Genomic DNA, 22,221 nt, shown 5'->3' with positions numbered 1-22,221 from the left:
ATCTACTAGACTCTAGGTATGGCATTTTGGATCTGATTCCTTGGTATCCTTTGGTGAGACCATAAGAAGAATCAGTGTCTGCCTGGCAAAGGCATGACACCTACTGTTGGTCTTGGCAGGGGGAAAGCAGGATGTGTAAGGGGGAAGGCTGGACCACCACATATCATAAGCCTTGTTAAGTGTTTTGTGGCCCTTGCACTATTTTGTAATAGAGGTAATTGTTAAATTCCAAAATGGATTGTGGAGGTATTTTCTTGCTTCAAACAACTCCAAAGGCTCAGTGGTATTGAAGGAGGCTAGGGACTTTCCTGGCGGTCCAGTGGTTAAGAATCCACGCTTCCAATGCAGGGGGCAGGGGTCTGATCCCTGGTCGGGGAATTAAGATCTCACATAACGTGTGGCCATAAATAAACAAATAGCTAAATAAATAAATAGAGAAGGTTAATGTCTAGAACAAAAAGATGTTAAATTTTAGGGTTAAACTCCAAAAAAATTTAAAGGCTTTTATCAATAATATCATTGATAACACTGAGATCAAATATCAATAACTTAGTACCTGATGGCTGATTTTCTTTTCCTTTTAAAGCAAACCGTAAGCATCACCCTCGTTTAGAGACAGCATATTGTCATGTTTAAGGCCGTGGGTCTTAGATCCACACTTCCCACTGACTAGTGTATCACTTTGAGCAAGAAGCTGTAAGAGGAGGAGGATGATACCTCGTGGAGCTGATCTGAGGACCGAGTGAATTAACCAAACACTTGGCGACGTGACTAGGGCACAGTGAGCTCTACAAAGACAGATACTGTAAGAGATTTCTGCCAACAGTTGTAACAGTTAATGATACAAATTGCTTTGTTTCATGTATGGAGAGGTGATGCACAGATTGAGTTCAATGCTTTAAGTATCCAACTAAGGACAGTGGACCACCTGAGAAAGTATCTAGAGAAGGAAAAGTATCTCTTCACGTGGAATTCTTTGGACTCCATTCCTAGTCAAGGATCTTAGTTACGTAGAAGCTTTAGAACCCAATAGAATGAGGACACCATAAAAACTTCTAAAAATGATCAGGCTGGGCATATCAACATTTATTGAAATACTGAAAAAAAATTCCATTTTGTTGAGAAATTCCTGGCAAGAACCAACAGGACAATTTGATTTCACTGATACAGTAAGTAATGTCAACAAGGAACCAACTTCACACTCTAAACATTGTATGGGTTCAGATCCAAGGGAGCAGCAGAAGATCTGTAAGACAAATATTCAGACATGACAGATTTTCTGTTTATAAACATAGACTAAAGATAATAAATGAGGCCAAGCCCCAAACCTTCATATTTGAGTCTGCTTTTACTAATAAATCCTGTAGTTGATAAAGCAGTTGCTAAGTCAGTGTCTGGTTGTAAGCCACTTAACGATGAACACTAGAGAAAATTCGCTTGCGTGCTTCACGTGGGCCACGGACGCCAAGCAGCTGGCATTCTTGTTTATCAGCTTCTGCCTTTAATGGCACCAGCAGCGTGGCTGTAATCTCCGTGTTGCCCCTCTTTCTAGCTGTTCTCATGGTGTAATTTCCTAGGTCAACAGCATAACAATATGTGACACTTTTTAGGTGTTAATAGTCAGTGGGGAATACTGTATATTTCAAATAAAACCTGGACTTTTGGAATAAATGTATTTGTTTTTTACAATTTTTTCACAATGTTAAGGACCCTCCAAATAACTATCCCCCAAATCTCGAAATTGCTTCCACCCATGTTCCATACCCATTGATGGTACCATTTCATTAACTGTTGACACTCTTCCCCTCAACTTGGTTTTTAACTGGGGAGAGCAAAGATGCTGCTGTTTTATTTACTGCTTTGGATATGGACTCTGATCAGCTAGTTTTCCGTTGTCCTCTGAGCCACGGAGGTGACACGGGTGACCAAGCTTTGCATGAGGGGCTGTGGATGCCCGGCTTAGCTAATGGGTACCCTTCACATGGACGCATATTAGAGGTGATTAATAAAAATAATAAAATAATCCTCTTTGTACACACAGAAGTAATAACTAATATCTTTGGTATACAACTTACAACGCTTGCAAAGAAAAACCAGGTAAGACTCCACCCTTGTTAAATTTACTTGAAAACAGAGGAGGTTACAAGTCACATAATTTACAATAGATATTAAATAAACTACAGTAAGAATTATGAAGATTTACAGACACTTAATCAAGTGAATGATTTTGATTCATTAAGACCCCTCTCTGTCTCTGAACTATGTTCCGCTAACTTGACATGCTACAATAAACACATATATTTGGTTTCTTCAGTCTTGGCTATCTTAGACAAAGGCGAAACCAAGGAACAATAAATTAGCATCATAATTGTCTACAGTTGAAACTATGATATACAATATAAATAAACTATTCAAAAGCCAGAAACATTTATGAAAAAATTAAGGGACTAGGAGATACTTTCTTTTTTTTTTTTTTTTTTTTTTACAGTTTCTACAAGTGATTGTGCCGCCGATAATCTCAAAAAAAATTAAAGTCTAAATGAGATTCCCGTTTTTGATTTTAGTGTCTCACGACATATAATAACTAAGTACTGTTAAAAATAATTACCCATCAGAAAAATAACATTAAGGTAATTACTGCTTTAGCTCTTTTGTCATATCACAGGTTACCCCCTCCCCCTAGAGGACCTAAAGAATGTAAACACTCTATTTTATTTGACTTTAAAGTATTAATACTTTAAACAAATGTTGATCCACATCTGCACAGCTACCTCTGAGAATTGTGAAGTAAGGCAAGACTTGCGTATGTGTGGCATCGCCTGTTTATAACACTGACAGCGTCGTGTGGAGAGTTTGTTTCGCAATTCTCTGTCCTCCAATTTGCTCAACAGCAGACTTTTAGACTTAGAAAGGTCAGTATCACTCTCTTCCCTTCCCTTTTGGGGAAGATTGGAATCACTTTACTATCTTTCCAGGCCATACGTAAAGATCACTGTTTCCTCTCTGCGTTTAGGGGATGATCAATTGCAACGAGTCAATTTATCTGCGCACCCCTTCCTTTATGTTGCATAGCTTAACATGCTTCAGTTTTGTGTTAAACTATTTAGAACTGTGACTACTTGACATCCCAGCAAAATACAGCTCATGTTGTATTTTTTAATGAACTACAAACCTTGATGGTTAAAAAGGCTGATGTAGTCTAACAAGCCTTTCTGCTGGAAGTTTTTATGAAATCCTACAATGCTAAAGCCAAAGCTTTCAAAGTTTGTACTCGCGCCCTTAATATTAATTAATCCTTTATATAAGATCAGAAGAGGGATACTGCCTGCTTTTTATTTTTTTTAACATGAACACATGACAAAACAAACCAGAACAAAGTCAAAATGGCAAGCTAACATATTCATAGACTGTTCTTATTAGCTGTTTGCAGGTCTAAGACACAGACATTCAAGATTAGGCTTTTCATGATTTGGTGGAGCTACTAGTGGGTGTGGCTGAGCGCTAGTCCTTAGTACTGATCACGGGACAGAAGGTGCTGCGTCCTTGAAAGGAAGAGGGAAGGGGCTACGATCGGTGCAGCGGATGAACTCTTGAGAGTGGTTCCAGTTCAGCTTTACCACGGAGGAATTCTGTAAGCCCAAATCCCCCGCTGCGAAAGCCTAATGGATAACACAGATCAGTTCCTAGATTTCTTCACAGCGGAGATCAGTTTCAATATACAAGAACTGCTCTGTCCATTTTCATCCTGATGTGGCGTTGGGATCCACCTGTGAGTTCAATTCACTCCATTCCAATGTCTTTTATACGGAATTCTTTGGGGATGTGACACCTTTGATTCACAGTCTGCAATACAAATACCCTGATCCATCATTTATTGGCTATTAAGTATTTGATTATTATGCTTTATTAAATTCAATATCTTTAAACCAAGTGTTTAATTTGTGTTGCTTGGAGCCATTCAGAGTATTTTTTTTTCCCCTTTCTTTCTGTTCTTCTTTCCCCCCACCAATCTCTGTGTGTTTTGGAAGCCGCACTCCTAGGGGCTGTAACTAAGCTCGTTTTGCATGCAACATTTCAATCAGCAGGTTGTTGTAGGGGACATCCCCGTTCAGGTGCTTGTAGTAGAGGTATTCCTCGGCCTGCATGCTGATGGCCCGGATTTCAGGTAGTCGGAGTAGCAGCTGCCCGAATTTCTCTGTTTGCTGTGGGTAGTTGCACATCGTATAGTCCAGCAGGGCAGCGTTGACTTGCTCCTGGACCCCTTCGACCAGCTGGAAGTTCTCCAGGTTTTTGACATCTGGATTTAAAAAAAAAAACACAAAAACCCCACAATAATTCGATGATGTTTTAATTCCTGTTTACCCCAGCAGTGTGTTCAGTTAAAGGAGGTGTTTTCCTCCCGACATAAAGCAGACTTGATACAATGCTCGAGATTCAGTCAGCCCCACTCACCAAGCTTCCTGGGAAAACGATCACAAAAACGCTTTAGAAGAATGTCTTGTTGAAATTCTGCCTACACCTCCAAATCAATTAGACACCAATGGATTTTGAGCAAGGTCAATTCTTTTCATATCTCACAAAAGGAAAGGTTTAAGGATTCCTAAAGCAGAGAGATCATAATATATTGCCAGCAAATGAGTCCCTCTAGGAAGACCTATCTTAACCCAGTATATGACACAATTCATAGAATTCTGTATTAATTTTTCTGACCCAAGGTGAAATCTGTGTCCAGGGTATGATGTAGTTAATTCTAATAAAAAGTGACAGGGTTCTTGTTTCTGTTTGACATTTTCTAAATGATTCTGAAAGCCTTTGACTTGTCTAGCCTATGCTAATGAACCATCTGTACACTCCAGTGACTGCCAGCGGAATAGTCGCTGCTGGGAACTCTCTAAAATATATGTCTCAGTGACTAATGATCTTTATCAAATGAAAGCCTTGTCCTTTAGGCAGGATTCAAGCCAGGATGGCCGGCACCCTTTAACCTGAATGTGGTTTCTAAAGTCTGATACTTCACTTTTTTTTTTTTTTTTCTCCCTTTCTTTCTTTTTCCTTCTGGACATGAGTCGCTCACACAGAGGAGACAGATGCAGGCAATCCACCCAGCCTAACTCCTGGAGATCCTCTGCCTTACAGGTCCTCATAAATGCTGAATAAGAGGGAAACAGAGTCAAAAGACAGACCGACACACACACACAGACAATGAGCAAGGGAAAACGGTTGTGGTGGAATTTCTCTTGTGGAGTTTATTTATGTTAACTGTACAACTTTTACACAATGTGTATATAGAAGCCTCTAGAAGAAATGCATGGATATGTGTGTGTGCGTTTACAGACATCCATGCTAAGAAGGTAAACAGATGCATCTACCCCTCCCCCTGCTTTATTTTCTAATTGGAGAAAAATAAATAAGAACGATTCTATAGAAAACCACATAATACTATGACTAAAAAGTTAAATGTGCTAAACTCAGTTAAGAGTCACCAAAATAACTTATCCGATATTTTTGGCTCTATATGTTGTTAACCTTAGCCTGTATGTATGTGCGGGTCCATGTTGGTATCTCTAAATGCTGTTACAATAGGCTGCCTTACATTTGCTGTTGAAATGTGTCCAGGATGATTTCAGTGTTTACATTTTGAGCCGTAACTTTGCATGAAACATGCTTCCCCCTTTCCGTCCCCAAATCTCTGGCCCAAATTAAAAACAGTGGGGAATTAGTACCGACATAGTGTGAGCATTCAGGATCACATCTATGTCAAAGTACGATGGGGGAATCAGAAATATTTGATTATTTATTAATGAGATGTACAAACAGACAAATGCTACACTACGAGCTCACGCCTTCCTGTGGCATTTAAACTGACATTTAAGTTGTTACCCACTGGACGTTGTACCCAGGTGGCACTTGACAGTTAATAAAGCAGTTTCCATCTATCTCATCTAAAATGTCTAAAAAGTTATTTTAAGTTATTTAAAATACTTAGAAATATTAGTTATATTTGGTTCAAAATTACAAAATGTAAACAACTGGAAGTACCTTGACTACGCTGTGCCTGGGCAGATGACAGAAAAATCTACATTCATGTTAGCCTGCTTCTCTGCCATGCTCTTATACTTTCAGAGGCTCACACTCTGCTTACAGACATCAGTGCTTCATAAAGCTTCACAGCAGAGAACGGGTAATGCAAAAACAGTTCATCTGAATTCTGACCAACTTCTTAGTGCTGTTTCTCTTTACCCTCCACTCAACCTAAAGAAAACATTTAAACTTAAACATGAAACATAAGGAAAAATTTAGTTTTCTCTTTTATTTACCAGTAAGAAGTTGAAAAAAACCCCCAAACAAGCAACTTCCAGTGTTACAGTGATTTTAACACAATCATAGGAAAAAAATCGAAATGGAGTACTATCTTATGCTACAATGAAAGATACTCTCACAGCAAGAAAAGCTAGCAATAGTTACAGAAGTTTATAGGGAGGAATTTGCATGGAATGAAATGCAAGATAAACGAATAATAGTCTTTTCAGAAAGTTGTTTTTGAAACCTTCTTTTTTTGATAAATGTATTTTTTGAGAACAAGGTTCAACCTTCTGTGATAAATTACGGAATTCTGTTAAGAAACAAAAACAGCCAACTGCTAACAAACATAAAACAAAGGATGGATCATAAGTTCTGGTTTATTCACTTACTATTAGTACATATAACCATTAAAATCTTCAGTTCAGCATTCGCTGGATAATTTCTGTGAATACTGGTCCAAACTGCCACCTTTCTCCCCAAAGTTTAAAAATACATGCAATTTTCCTTCTGAAGGAAAATACTGTGTTTTTAATGTGTTTATCATTAAACACAAAAAAAGTTATGCTGCTGGTTGCCCCAAAGGTACTTACTAACTGAATGTCTATTTTGTTTTCCATGTCTATACAGGCAATTTGTAATTTAGTGGCAATGATTCTGATATGTAAGCTACAAGGTCAAAAAAAGAAAGAAAGAGGGATTTCCCTGGTGGTGCAGTGGGGTTAAGACTCCGCCCTTCCACTGTAGGGGGCGTGGGTTCAATCCCTGGTCAGGAGCTAAGATCCCACAAGCCACGCGGCATGGGCCCCCCCCCAAAAAAAAGGAAGGAGGGAAAGAAAAAGATTGTGGTTGAATTACTCTCATTCACCGACCAAGAAGGTCCTGGATCATTGCTCTGGCTGATCTCTTTCAGCTCCTGTCTCTCTCACTGCACCTTGCCCTCCTTTATTAATCGTCCATTTCCCTATGTACAGTGCCAGCATCTTCAGGTGACATGTTATATATTATATGTTTTAGTCAAGGCTTCCCCAGGGATTTCTCCAATTAATGTTTGCTTTATATTAGTGGTGTATTTGTCCAAGGTTGATTAGTTATAAAATGACCTATTACATTAGCTGTTACGTATCTTATAGCTGTTATGTATCTTATAAGTCTATCTCCTTTCTTTTTCTAATTTGAGAGCAGCTTTCAAAAACTGATTTATACAATAGACCTCTCCCTGAAATATTTTAAATGTAATAGTGTGTTCTGTTCAAAGAATCCTGTGGTGAAATCTTTTGTGAGCCCCTGGGTTCCTGAGTGTCTTTCGTTTTCGGTCTGACAGGCAGACCTTGGTTTTGCCACTATGGGGAATGTAAATTGGTGTGGCCACTGTGGAAAACAGTATGGAGGTTTCTCAAAAAACTAAAACTAGAACTATATTGTATGACCCAGAAATTCCACTCCTGGGTATATATCTGAAAAAAATGAAAACAATAATTCGAAAAGATACATACACCTCAACGTTCATAGCAGCATTATTTACAATGGCCAAAATATGGAAGCAACCTAAGCGCCCATCAATAGATGAATGGATAAAGAAAATGTGGTACATATATACGATGGAATATTACTCAGCCACAAAAAAGAATAAAATTCTGCCATTTGCAACAACGTGGATGGATGTGGAGGGTATTATGCTAAGTGAAACAAGTCAGGCACAGAAAGACAAATACTGTAATGATATCACTTATATGTGGAATCCAAAAACTACAACAAACTAGTGAATATAAATATAACAAAAAAGAAACAGACTCACAGATACAGAGAACAAACTAGTGGTTACTAGTGGGGAGAGGGAAGGGGGAGGGGCAGGATCGGGGCTGGGAATTGAGGTACAAACTCCTACGTACAAAATAAATAAGCTACAAGGATATATTGCACAACACAAGGAACATAGCCAATATCTTATAATAACTATAAATGGAATATAACCTTTAAAAATTGTGAATTAAAAAAAAAAAAGCCAATGGAGAAGTGCCAAAACACAGATGCCACCACCTCTCGGAAGACTTAGAATTTTCTCTTTCATGTAGCTCACTTGTATGTACTTTTTAGGAAGAGTCCAGAAATTTAACTGTGCTCCCATAATGCTCATAGAATTCCTTTTTATGCTACTCAATGCCCTTTCCTGAAAAATTAAATATGAAATACATTTAAAATCTTCACCATTTCCTCTGGGATGCTCCCCTACCAACCAAGCCCTCCTCTAATGAATGGGTGCTGGCATGCTTGGGAGTCTTAGCTCATCCCTACCAGGAGTCCATAACACAGGAAATTCGTGAATGAACTGATATTTCCCCCCAATTCTTCTGTGGTGCTTCATCCCAAAGTCTCCCGCGTTTGGCACACTACGTTTTTCTTTGACGTTTATGTAAACTTCATCTTAATACAATTTAGAAACGCAAGTTAATGAACCCTAACATTACAAATTCTGAGTTGGAAACAGTATGTAAACAGACAGAGGCATCCAACCCTTTCTCCAGCGCCTTTAAATTTTGATGACTGGCAAAATCATTTTGAGCTTCTCCTCTAAGTATCAATCTCTTATCATCTATTCTACTTTATTCACTCAGGGACTAATTACCAACTTTTTATGAGAGGCAGCATTAGGATAAGCTCACAGTGGGGTACTCAGATTTTTTTCCATCCTTAGTGGAAAGTAAACCCTTAGGTCTTCTTGAATATATTACAGCTGGCTTTTCGGTCATTACGTGGCATTCAGGCTCTTTCTGAAGATGAAGATACTGATTTCTATCTCCCCGGTACCTGCCATGTGGCATAGGCTGTAAATCCTCCCGGTCAGCACACACTTTTCAGAGACTGGTCCTTTGCTGAGCAAGGAGCCTGGGGGGCCGGGAAGACTCAAATGACCCAAGAATATAATTATCTTTGTTCAGTTTCCACACGTGGGGAAAAAAATCTCATTCTGTCCTTTCAAAGATACAAAAGTGGGGAAAAGAGGTACCATTCTGCAGCCGGAGAACACTTCTTTCCCCTGTGGCTTTTGGAGGGGTGACATCTGTAAACCGGCTCACAATTTGTCCTCAGAAGACCCTTTCCTTTGATAGGCCAGCAAAGGAGAAAGGAAATGAATTTTCTACAAGGAACTCATTTTAAAATTATTTTTAAAGGGCTATATTTAAATAATTTGCATAAATAATTTTGTAGGAACTTCTGGAGAGCAACATGCTATGTCTTTTCATATGAACCAAGTTCACTTAATAGTGAGGGCTCTTTAGGGGTTGGAGATGGGCAGACAGGACACTTTTAGTGCAGATGCCTGAGATTAGATTCTACTCTGCTTCCAGTAAAACTTAAACTCAAGATTTTAAATTAATTACTGGTAAGTCCTTTACATAAATGTGTGTGTGTGTATATGTGTGCACATGTGTATGATTATTAGTGACCAGAACATACAATTCAATGTCTTCATATACAAATTACTAACAAGAAAATGCAACTCTTTGACAGGAACTGTGTGTAAAAATGTGGACATATAGCATACGTATTATTTCTGTATGTAGAAAGAAGCCCTTCCAACTGGTTGGTGCTTCATAAGTTACAAAACATGCTACCATGCTTCACTTATTCTTTCATACGTTATGTATACACAGTCTATGAATTCATTCATTCATTCATTCAAAGAGCCCTGTGCCAGGTGTTGAAGATAGAGGAATAAGACACAGTCTCTGTGTCCAGTGCTTCAGAGACAAGAAGTGGGTGCCCTTGACACACACAGGATGGGCACCTAACCCAGGGCCTGGGGGCAAGAAGGGTTCTTGGGGGAAGTGACACCTGAGAGGTTTTGAGAAACGGGTGAGCTGAGCAACACGGGGAGGAAAAGGTGGCAGGAGACGGCGACCCCCACACACAGCCTCTGAGACAGGAAGCGGGGTCCTTGGAGCCCTGCAAAGTGGCTTACTTTCCATGGAGGAGAGCAGAGTGCAAAGTAAGGATGGACCCTAAGGTTTAGGACTGTGAAGGGCGCTGCACACCAGTCAGAGTCTGCATTTTGTTCTGGAAGCCATGCAGAAGCATTGCAAGAGCTTAAGAAGGATGCGGTCAGCTCTGAGTCAGCAAGGCCAGGTGTGTGGAGAGGCTGTCGCAGGAATACAGGTGACAAGCACGGTGGCCATGGGGGTGGGGACGGACTTGAAAGGCATCAAGATGGTTGACTCAACAGAGCTTGTTGGCCCCGGATTAATCGCGAGCAAAGGTCCTGGATGACACCAGGCAGGCAGGCTAGTGGTGGCCATCCCTTCAGCAGGAGTTGGAGCAGATTGGAGGGGCAGCCGTGGTGAGTTTAAGGGACATGTGGGACATTCCCTAGGGTTGTAGGGGAGACGGCTGGAGATACAGGTCTAGACGCAGCAGAGAGGCAGGCCTGGTGTCCAGATCTGGGAGCTGTCAGTGGCCAGGTGATGGATGAAACCCCCAGAGTCGATGGGATCGTGTGGACAGAGAAGGGGTCGGTGGTGGGCTTCTGGAGACAGCCAACTTGCCAAGGATTCTTTCTTGAGAAGGCATTACAGGTGTTATGAGATTTAGACTCAGAGAGATTAAACAGCTTTTCCACGATCTCTAAGTTAAGGACACACCCAGAGAATGGGGGAGCGGCTGACATTTAGCAAGCGCTTGTCAACGTGCACAGGATTTTTTTTTAACATATCTCATTTAATACTGTTAAGAATCTTACAGGGAAGGTATTATGATTCTCATTTTCCAGGGAAAGAAACAGGCTGAGAGGGGTTCAGTGAGTCACACATGTCCTGAGCTGGAATTGGTGTCTCCCTCGAAACCCCTGGGCTCCGCCCCACGAGATCACAGAGGTGGGACCTGAGCCCCAAAGGGCTCGGGACATCCCAGTCCCAGAACTTTCCCCCCATGTGACAGCCCACAAGTTCCTGCCACCTGCGGGGGTTGGAGAAAGGCGTGTGCTGGTTGGTCCAATAGTTCAGTTTCTAAAGGGTCTCATGATCCCTGAATGAAGTTTTCAGAGAATTTGAATGAAATAACATACTCCCGACACTTATATTGACGTATTACACACTGTAATCGTCTTAATGACACAGATCATGGTTAAAAATAGTCACAGCTAACACTGAGCAGAGTCCAGCGTCACAGGCTCCCTCCTGGGGGCCTTTTCTGGACACACTGGAGCCCAGCCCTTGCCACCGGGGCTGTGGAGGTGCCGGGACTAAGAAGTAAGTTTCTCCATTCTAACCTGCTTTATATTTAGAAAAGAGGGTTTCATCAATTTAAAAAGTCTGAAAGCCACTTGATTTTTGACAGGAATGGTGGTCTAATCTAGTTTCAAGCAAGTCACTCAGTCCCCTCTGAGCCAGTTTTTCCATCTGCAAAATGGGGAAATAATTCTTAGGATCGCTTAAAAGTAAAATGATACCTTAAATATGAATAAACTTTAAAAAGTGTACAAGCATTGTATACTCATGGGGCCTTATTTTTCTTATAATTTTACTGATAAAATTTGAAGATTTTGTTTGCTTCCAATACACACCTGGAAGGTAACCTTTCTACACAGCAATGTGATTGGTTTCCTGCCATAAAGTTGCATGGACAAAACAGAATCTCTGATGTTGCAGTTTTCCAAAATTAATGGAAGGTAGAGGGATTACTTGCAAGTTTATCCTATCCTCAATCACAAAGAATATTCAGGAAAACATGGCCAAGGCTTAAGTTTCAGTTAAAGATCTGCCACCATGTTTTCTTAATTTTGAAGCCCAATTTCCCCAAACACATATGACACTCTGAACAAAAGGCTACTAATGCAGTGCCTCACATGGTTGCTGAAAAGTACAGGCTCAGGAAATACCATTGCATAAAGAATGTCACTCGCAGTGGGCCTGCCCTTTTGTCAGTTTTGTGTTCATAATATGTCACCCCCAAGAGGCAGTGGTTTTTCTCCCAAAGGAGAAGAACATTCCTCACTGATCAAATATCGTGATTTCTAGACCTGATTCTGTATCCAACTGTGAGATCACGAGCATGTCACTCTTTGGGGCCTCAAGTTTCCTGGCCTGTGAAGGTTGAGGGCTTGACGATCTCCTGTCACCCAGCTCTAAGAGTCTACAACTGCGTGATTATCAGCCCAACTTTTGGAAGGAAGGTGCTGGATTGGTGTCGTCAACAAACAAGTAGGGACAGGCATCGCTCCGCACCCACCCCATCACCTGCGTTTTCACTCAACTGTCCGGATAGGACTTCAATTCTCCAAGATGTTTTTTGGCCTGAATTACAAATTATTTCAAACTCTGTTTAGTGTGCAGCCATGATTTGACACGCCGTGCCACAGGAAAATGGTACCTGAATTCATTTATGTCCTAGCAGCGTCCCCCTTTACAAGGAAGGGTGTAGCTTTTGCATGGACTTGAGGACAAAGCTTGCAGAAGTTGCAAAGCTGCCTCTGGGTGCTGACATGGGTCAGGCTCCCTTTCTGGAAGTCTACACATTATAGATTGGATACAAACGGCGTCACTTAAATGCGTCGAACAAGACACTGTTCCATGAGTTTACAGACATGTCCTTCTCAGGATAAGATGGACATCCTTGCCCCGGTCTAACGCTGAGACCACATCTCTGCCGGGCTCCTCTCTGGACGCAGCGGTCCTCTTGCTTGTTTCTGCCTCAGGACCTCACGCTTGCTGTTCTTCCCGATCGTGTGGGGCTCTGTCCCTCATGTCCCCCGAGTCTCTGCTCACACATCAGCCCCTTGGAGAAGCCTCTGTGGAGAACCATTTCTAAAACAGCACTGCCTCACTATCAGATCACTCTGGCTCCTGACTCTGCCTTAGTTTTCCTTAAAAATATATGCCACGTGTGCAAGACCTATGCGTGCCCCCGTGTTTGTTCAGACACACAGTTCACGGTAGCCAAAAGGTGGAAGCAACCCAAGTGCCCATTACTGGGTAAAGAGATAAACAAAATGTGGTCTCTACATACAATGGAACAGTGAGCAGCCTTGAGAAGGAGGGACATTCTGATACGTGAAATATGCCAGTCACAAAAAGACAAATACTGTATGATTTCACTTATCTAAGGTACCCAGAGCAGTCAAATTCATGGAGACAGAAGTAGAAGGGTGCCTGCCAGGGCCTGGGGGGAGCGGGAAATGGGGGTAGTTTAACGGGTACAGAGTTTCAGTTTTGCAAAACGGAACGAGTTTGGGAGATTGGTTGGACAACAACGTAAATGGACTTAATACCTCTGAACGGTACCCTTAAAAGCGGCGAAGGTGAGACATTTTATGTTCTGTAGAGAACAGATTGGTGGTTGCCAAGGGGGATGGGGTTGGGGGAGGGGTGGAGTGGGAGGTTGGGGTCAGCACCTGTAAGCTTTTATATAGAGGATGGATAAACAACAAGGTCCTACCGTACAGCACAGGGAACTATCGTCAGTGTCCTGGGATAAACCATAATGGAAAAGAGTATGAAAAAGAATGTATATATACGTATAACGGTGTCGCTTTGCTGTACAGCAGAAACTAACACAACATCGTAGATCGACTATACTTCAATTAAAAAAAAAAGAAATTTTATGTTCTGCGTATTTTACCACAATTAAACATTGAATAATGTACTGTACGTGTAGGTTATTAAACATAATGTAACAGACACCTGGGAATCCACTGCTCTGCAGAACCAGACGGCCACCGACACCCTTCAGGTTACCTGTGTATTCCTTCCATGGGCCAATTCCTGATGCCGTAGAGTGACCGCTATCCATTTTGTGTTTCCTCTTCCCTCACATCCCTAAACTGTACATTCTTATTGATGCCTGACTGACTTTACAGTATACGGTTATTTGTCTAATTGTTATGTTTGCCTGTCATCCTCACAAGAAGGAAAGCTGTGGGACTTCCCTGGTGGTCCAGTGGTAAAGAATCCACCTTGCAATGCAGGGGATGCAGGTTCGGTCCCTGGTCAGGGAACTAAGATCCCACATGCCGCGGGGTAACTAAGCCCACGTGCCACAACTACTGAGCACACGAGCCACAACTACTGAGCTCATGTGTCTCAACTAGAGCCCGCATGCCACAACTACAGAGCCCACTTGCCCTAGAGCTTGCCCGCCACAACTAGAGAAGAGAAAACTCACACGCCGCAACTAGAGAAGCCCGTGTGCTGCAGCGAAAGGCCCTCGTGCCTCAACAAAGATCCCGCGTCCTGCAACTAAAATCCGACGCAGCCTAAATAAATAAATAAATAAATAAAAACGAAGAAGGAAAGCTGTGAAGGCCGGAACTTGGTCTAATTTGCAGCTGAGCCCCAGCACCTAGGCCAGTGCATAGCACAGAGAAAACCCTCACTAAATATGTGAGGGATGAATGAAAGAATACATTTCTTGGTTAAATACTGTTTGGCCCTAAACCAAAATCTTTCTTTCCTTCTTTTTCTTCTTTTTTTCTGGGGGCCTTTGACATGCTGTTATGCTTCCATATCAAATTCATGGCAGACTTTGTTTCCTGCAGAACTGTTTCATAATCGTAAACAAAAAGCACCAACTCCACTCTGTGTTGTGCTTTCTAGGGACACTGTTTCAGTGGGGATTCTGGCTGGGTGCTTTGCCTGCAGCGCCAAGGCAGCCGGCGTTTCTTGCCTCCTTTGCACCTTCTGCGTGTAGAACATTTATTTCCTCTGCTGCGCCGTCCACCCTCCCCGCGCACTCAAGGCCCCAGGCTGAAGGCTGCAGGGTATGGCTTTATTCTGTTCTGTAGATCCAACTGCTTCCTGGACACCCTGCCTGAATGGCTAGCGGGCATCACAAACCTGGGTGTGTAACACCACACGCTCTAGTCCCTGGTTTCTGGGAGTCCGTCCCAGCTCTTAATTTTCCTGCACCAATTTTCAGACCAATGTCCTCCAGTCTTGGCACAGACATTCCAGCCTCCAGGAAGCCTCCCCCAAGCCCATCTCCGTTTGCCCATCACAGGGGGCGCTGGATATCACTTGGTTACCTGTCAACTGTGAGGACAGGGATCTTGACCTTGGTAACGGTCACCCTTCCCCAGGCCTAGCACGGTGCCTGGACAAAGTCGAACCCCCTTCACACTTGTTAAATGAGAGAATACATTTTCACATTAATGTACACATCCATCTTCGCCTTGTTTGTGTCTGGAAGGCCTTCCTGAACCTACAGTCCCTGTGTCCTGCCTCTCCTCCTACACGGCATCCTCGCGGAAGCCCAGATGCCCAATATAGACCCTAGGAAACTTGCTACTTTGAATTAAGCTCCCATGAATATGAATCATATGCAGAGTAACTCCTTAAGGATGGACTGAACACCTCACATGAGCCTAAGTCCCAGCTACTAGACCCTTAGGCAGTTTCAGAGTTCCTCACTTGGTTAAACCCATAACCCATTTCAGCTATAATAGTAGAACACATTTCCTATCATTCCTCTCTAAACAATGAGGAATTTTTGACTCAAAATAATTTCACAATTTGATACACAATTGAAGAAACGGAGTTCAGTGTGTAGGAGAAGGGAGACCATCTGGTTGTTCGATGCTGTGAAGTGGTACGTAATCTGAAGATGCTGAGAAAAGTCTATCTGGGGGCTGTGTGCTACGTCAGGGACCAACCGCTGACATACGACATTCATTATTTTCCTTCTCTGTATACATTTGCAATTTGTTTTCCAGAATTCCGAGGGATACAAATGAGGCAGGAAGGCTATACTACAGGGGTTTTAAGATCAAGAATTGAAACAGATTGTAAGTTTTATCAACCTCTACATGCCACTGATACTGAAAGCCACATAAAAATGCATGGAGAATGAAAGGGAGAAAAAAAAAAAAAAGGTCTCTGGCTGGGAATCGATGGAATATTTTGAACCAGGAAACAGAATTTAAAGGGGCACAGGATGAGACAATTTCCCGGTTTCCCCCTAAAGTTCAAATAAAGCTGTCTGTGAAACAGACTTAATATGAAGGGCAAATACATACAACGTTTTGATAAAATAGGTAGCATTTCGAGTCGCAGCTGCCCTGGCTGGCCGGCCTTGGGAGCCTGGGTCCTCATCTTGTTATAAAGACCATCTGTCCTCGCAGAATAGGAAATGTCCACATGCATAAAGAGCTGTCCTTCTTCAGAGAAAAGCTCCTCATCCCACTCTCGTAGTCACGTTCGAAAACAGTTTTTGAATCATACGTTTGCATTTTTGATTTCCACTCAGGAAAGCCTGCAGTTTTGGACAAGCTTTCTTATTCTCTTCGAATAAGGTATGGGCGTCAGTTTGTTCATAGGCAAGTCTAGCCTATGAATAAACCAACGTTATCATATGAAAGAGAATTAAACAGGCAGATCCAAGTGGGGATATATTAAGCCAAACTTAAGCTCCAGTTGTTGAATTTAGCCTGGGCTCCATGTCTGGTTTGCCTCAGGATAAATTCAGCTTTCCAGCTAATCGAATGAGGAAAACTGCCTCAGGTATGATAAAATTTACAAGAGAGGCTGTCCAACCGTTCTTGTTAAAAATATTAGCTTAAAGGCATTCTTATCGTCTTTGGGATGAAGACCGTATTTGCATTCAATTATTTGATTTCAAACTTTTACGAACTTGGATCCCATATTAGCTGAGCCAGTTAAAATATTATTTTGTGGCAGAGTGAGTGACAAAAAAGCCCAAGTCAGTCCGACGTACTCAGCTTTGGTTAGTGTCGTACAACTTTCCTACGGACTCTGGGAGAGGTTATTTCTAAAAGAAAGGGTAACAGTTGAGAATATAAATGTACATTTAGTAAACAAGGTACTGTATTCGCAATACACAGTTGACTTCAAACATTTTTCCACGTTAGAGCCATAGTCCGGAAGACAGAAGATGTAATCTTCTAGATATTTCTACCTGTACAATCAACACTCCTTCATAATTCAGCATTTGAAAGGAATCCTTTTCTTTGTTTTTTTGCGGTACGCGGGCCTCTCCCGTTGCGGAGCACAGGCTCCGGACGCACAGGCTCGGCGGCCATGGCTCACGGGCCCAGCCGCTCCGCGGCATGTGGGATCTTCCCGGACCGGGGCACGAACCCGTGTCCCCTGCATCGGCAGGCGGACTCTCAACCACTGCGCCACCAGGGAAGCCCAGAAATCCTTTTCCTTAAAGGGCTCTTGTTAGTCCACTGGCAGCAGTGCAACTGCGTTGCCAGGGGCGGCTTGTTCCACACACAAGGCTGGTTCCAGCCTGTTTTCTCTGTCCTCCAGGCCTGGGAGGTGGCGAGGGATGGAAAGGGCCAGGGATGAGAAGGGCCGAGGGTCTGGGGGGAGCGGGGGAGAAGAGGGAGAAGTTTCCTTCCAACTAAAGAGCGGTGGAAATGTCAAAAAAAAAAAAAGGCATTCAACAATCTCCCCCAAATAACCAGTTTACACAGTATCACTTGTATTACTCAGACCTCAGGGCCTGTAGCTGATTGGGCAGGAACCTCAAGGAATCTTCTCTGGTACCAAGGCCACCAGACGGTAGGACTGTCTGGTGCCAGAAAGACACAGATGTGTCTCCACCATCCAGCTGTGCTCCCGACCTGATTCCCTGGGTGATAGGGCCCCGGGGATATCACTGCTGTGACTTGGCTTCCATACTTCCCACCCAGTGGCAGCTGTGAATAGATGTGAAAAAATCAAACACCTGGTGGACCAGTTCTCATCCCACTCATTTCAACAGAAACCAAGACGTGACTGTAACACACGCATCATTTAAAAGAGTAAGCCTTGGTTATTTTAAAAGAAGGAAACACATTACAGTTAAGTCGATACAAGAATGTGTAACAAGGTAAGGAATTTTGCCTCCCAAAGGGCAAGAAAAAGACTATGGGAAACTCCAGCACTGTCTGTGGTTGGTGCACGGATCAACACTCAGCTCCTTGAGCTCTGTGCAAGTTGGGTTTTATTTTTGATCGGAAGTTTGAAGAATGCCTTTCTGAATCACAGCGTGAATATCTAACTCCGGAGAAATAAACTCTATCTGAAACCAGCAGCAGAATCAGAAATTCAAGGAATTAAAAGTACTGTTTATGTGTCATCTATTTTAAAATCCATTTTTTAACTGTTAAAGGCCTTTTGTAAGGTATTTTATGAAATATAGGCTTAGTGTGTCTTACAATTTCTGAGAATGAAACATGTGTTTAGTTCTTTGAACTTTTATCAAAGCCTTTTCATCTATTTTATCTCCCCTCCCCCAACACTCCTGGCAGGCCGGGCACCAGCCTTCTGAGAAAGACACATCATGGATTAATGATAGGATTGGGTGGGAAACCTGTCAGAATTAGGAATTTTTAAATGCTGCATCTGATGCTCCCAATCCTCTTTTAATTGCACCCCACTGTGATAACTCTATTATTTTGGAGAAAGCATTGGGGTGAGGTCACTAACATTGCATTTCTTTAATTACATGTGAATTCAGCTTTCTGTTGCCAAGTTGAATTAGTGAGGTTTCTTGTACTTTGCATGTTCTGTTTCCACTTATACTAAAAAGTAACATCACAATCAGGAAAATGCTTGCAACTTTAGGCCCATATGAGAACCGTTATTTGTATACATCTGTTCTAAACATCCAAGGTTTGTTTGTTTGTTTGTTTGTTTGTTTGAGTTTGTAGCGTTAAAATAAAATGACTCTTTAAGAGCTAGATACACTTGTTACTTATCATTACATCATTTTCCTCAGCCTATGAAAATTCCGCTCAATAAGATCAGAGGTTGAATGAAGGGGAAAAAAAAAATCATTCTGCCGAACCAAGACTTACTTTGAATCATCTGACTGTAAAAAGAAAAGAGAGGTCTTTGGGGTGAGAACTAAGGGGGAAGGGAAACATTACCTAACAAGATCATTAAGGCCAAATACTTATCAATTTTTTGGACATAAGTTAATAATTCATCCAACTGCTTAGGGATATGTATTTGTACGTGAAAGACAGAAAATCCATCACCAATTGGTTCTGTTATTTGTTTAACAATGTGGCAGAAAAAGTAACAGGAAAGATGAGACTGAGAGCTTTTAAGAGCTTGAAACATTTTGCAAAGGAAGCTCTCCACACCCCACCTGCCCGCCTTGATGTGACTGTGGGTTTTGCTAAGACGGTGATAGCGCTGATATTACAATACCTAATATTTGATCATATTTGTTCTGGAAAATATGGTGCCCAGTTCTAAGCTTGCAGAGCACGGGAACAATGAATAGGTGGTGACCATACCGTTCCACACCCAGGTATCATGAATTTAAGAGTCGGCAGAGGTTGGCGCTCTTGGGGCTGTAGTATAGCCGCTCTTGACTATTTAGGGGAATTATTGATCCTTGCGTTTCCACTGCTGGGAAAAGGTGATTTTAAATCTGTGAACCTCTCACTGGCCAGCCGACCTTGGAATGAGGAACAGGTTCCAAGCCTCAGTTTCCTCATCTTTTAAATGTATTTTAACAGTCATTCTCACGAGGCAGGACAGTGCCTAGGCTGTAGAGTATCTTTAGTCATTTCATCCAGTGATGACTTCCTTGGCAAGAAGTATCTCCAGCGCAGAGAAGGTTCTTCCTGACCCGAGGCATCCCCCAGAGCGGCTGTGGTAAGGGTCAGGGTCAGCGGCTTGATCTGCTCACTGTGCTAATTCCCACAGTCAGGGCATTGCTCCCGTGGCCCCGAGGAGGAGCCCTGGGTGGTGTCTGCCGTGTCTCATGGGCATTTCCTTAAGTATTCAGTATATGAGACAAAACACCAGATACTCTTCCCCTGTGCCTCGTGGGGGCCCAGTGACTGGACCCACATCAAGTTCAAGGGCAGCTCCACACCACTCAGTGCCTCCGAGGTACAGCTGGTATTCATAACAGCTCTCATCTTGCGAAGCCAAGGATTGCCATAGCTTTTTAAGATTTGATTTTTGGATAATCTGCCGATTATCTGTTGTCCTTCAGCCTTCATTAACAGAGAAAATCGGGGATAATTTTTAAAATTCCAGAGTGACATTAGATCACAGACAGCAATCTGGGAGCTGGTCTGACTGTGACCAAAGGCAGCAATGACTCCAGAACCGGTGAGGTTCTTCCAAGAGTGAACTGTGCTGTGGTTAGTCTTTGGTTGTGGAGAAATAAGGAAGCTTCCATTTCCTAAATTTTAAAGAAACACTTCTTCAAAGCATTAAACACATCTCAAAACAGAAAAAAAAAAAAAAAAGACTCTTGAGATGCTTATCTTTCTCCCAGTCTATTGTGTAATAGTGAAAAAAGCAAAATCTTTTTCTGAGCTTTATTTTAAACTCTGTGAATATGAAATTTGTGGATAGAGATGTCTCTTTTTAAAAAGGTATACAATTTAGACTGTATGAGGTGACCAGACCAACTGTTTATCTTCACTATTTCAAAGCAAACAAATTCCTCATCATCTAATCAAGAACAGTTCTTATTTCCCTGATTAAAACAAAAGTCATGGTGGAAAGGAAATCAGTTGGATGTATAGAAATACATGTTATCCTGTAACAGCCATCTGAGCATTTTCAGCTTGAAAGGTATGGACCTTGTATATTTATGGTGAATGGCCTATTAACTAATAATATCAGCAAGAAACATTTCTGAGGTCTCTATCTATATTCCCATTATCTCACTTAAGGCTAAGACAACCCAGTAGGTTGACGTTATTGTTGTTGTTTTTATTATTCCATTTTGGTGCTGGTTGGTGGTAGAACTGGGAACTGGATTAGAATCCGGGTCCATTGGATTTTCAAGTTTTGCCCCCTGTGCCTTTCATCATGCCCTGCATTTTGTTACTGGGAGACAAGGTCTTTGATGGGAGTGGAGGTGAGGGAGAAAAAGGTCCTTCCACCCTCCTGAAGCACGGTTGAATGTTGGTCCCAAAGTTGCAGCACTGATATTCCTAAAGCCCCGTCTACAAAGGGGGTCCCCCCGAGAGGCTGGAAGTGCAGAATTGATGCGTCAGTGAAATGAAATCTTTTTAAACTTCTGAAAGAGCTTTCCAGCCACTCAGGCAGATGCCAGAAGAGTGGAGATGTGAGACTGGAGTCAACAGAAACCAGGCATCAGCGAAAAAACAAGGCAGCTTCCTGAGCACAGGTCCATCACTGTCTCTGGTGAGACGCTTCCAAAACGTTTGGTTGGGGTTCCCATAATCCCTTTATGATCAGGGTGTGCACTTCCGAGTGGTGGGTTGCTGTGGGACCACCAGGAGAGGGTTCCCTCTGTCTCTTGAGTGTCACTCATTGTTCTGTGGACACTCACGGGGCCTGTGACCATTGCGATCAGTTGAACCAATGAAAGGTCAGCAGGTGTGTCCCCTGTGGCTGGACTAGAGGCGGTGAAGAGAGGTGCGTGGCCTGTGCCTTAGGACAAGCCTGTCCCTTCCCAAATATGTCAAGTGTGAGGATGGCCACCGGTGAGGGGGGAGCCTAGCTCAGGAAATCACACCATCTGTGAGGCTGGTCCTAGAACATTCCTGCACAAGCACTCCTGACCACGCTCACATGCTTGGCTTCTGGACGCTGAGACAGATTGCAAGGGTCCTACACTGAGGAGCTGGAGGAAGCAGGGCGGATGGGGACCCCTGTGATGGGAAGACCTCGTAACGGGCTGAAAGTGGAAAGAATGCTTGTGTAACATATAAAAGTATCCACATTATTTTCCTTAACTAATTTGCATAAAGAATGCACCAATTTAAGAATTCAACTGGATCACAGGATAATATTTATGCCAGTGCAATTCCAGCGTACTTTTTTTTTTTTTTTTGCGGTATGTGGGCCTCTCATTGCTGTGGCCTCTCCCGTTGCAGAGCACAGGCTCCGGAAGCGCAGGCTCAGCAGCCACGGCTCACGGGCCCAGCTGCTCTGTGGCATGTGGGATCTTCCCGGACTGGGGCACGGACCCGTGTCCCCT

The 22,221-nt window shown here is 42.6% G+C and overlaps 1 protein-coding gene across 2 annotated transcripts in view; it reads right to left on the bottom strand.

The window, feature by feature from the left end:
• Positions 1 to 1,078: 1,078 nt before the first annotated feature.
• The window catches only part of NR5A2 (nuclear receptor subfamily 5 group A member 2), a 120,073-nt gene continuing 98,930 nt past the window's right edge, over positions 1,079 to 22,221 (bottom strand). For both annotated transcript variants that reach the window (XM_082615052.1, XM_082615053.1), the window contains exon 7: positions 1,079 to 4,297. In XM_082615052.1, coding sequence (XP_082471178.1) covers positions 4,050 to 4,297 — 248 coding nt within the window. In that variant the 3' untranslated portion in view covers positions 1,079 to 4,049. The remainder of the gene's footprint in view (positions 4,298 to 22,221) is intronic.

This window comes from Mesoplodon mirus (genome assembly GCF_964341445.2).
Source record: "Mesoplodon mirus genome assembly, chromosome: 3".
Classification (NCBI taxonomy): Eukaryota; Metazoa; Chordata; class Mammalia; order Artiodactyla; family Ziphiidae; genus Mesoplodon; species Mesoplodon mirus.
The sequence above is the reverse complement of the archived record's forward strand: the minus strand, read 5'-3'. Positions and strand labels throughout refer to the sequence as shown.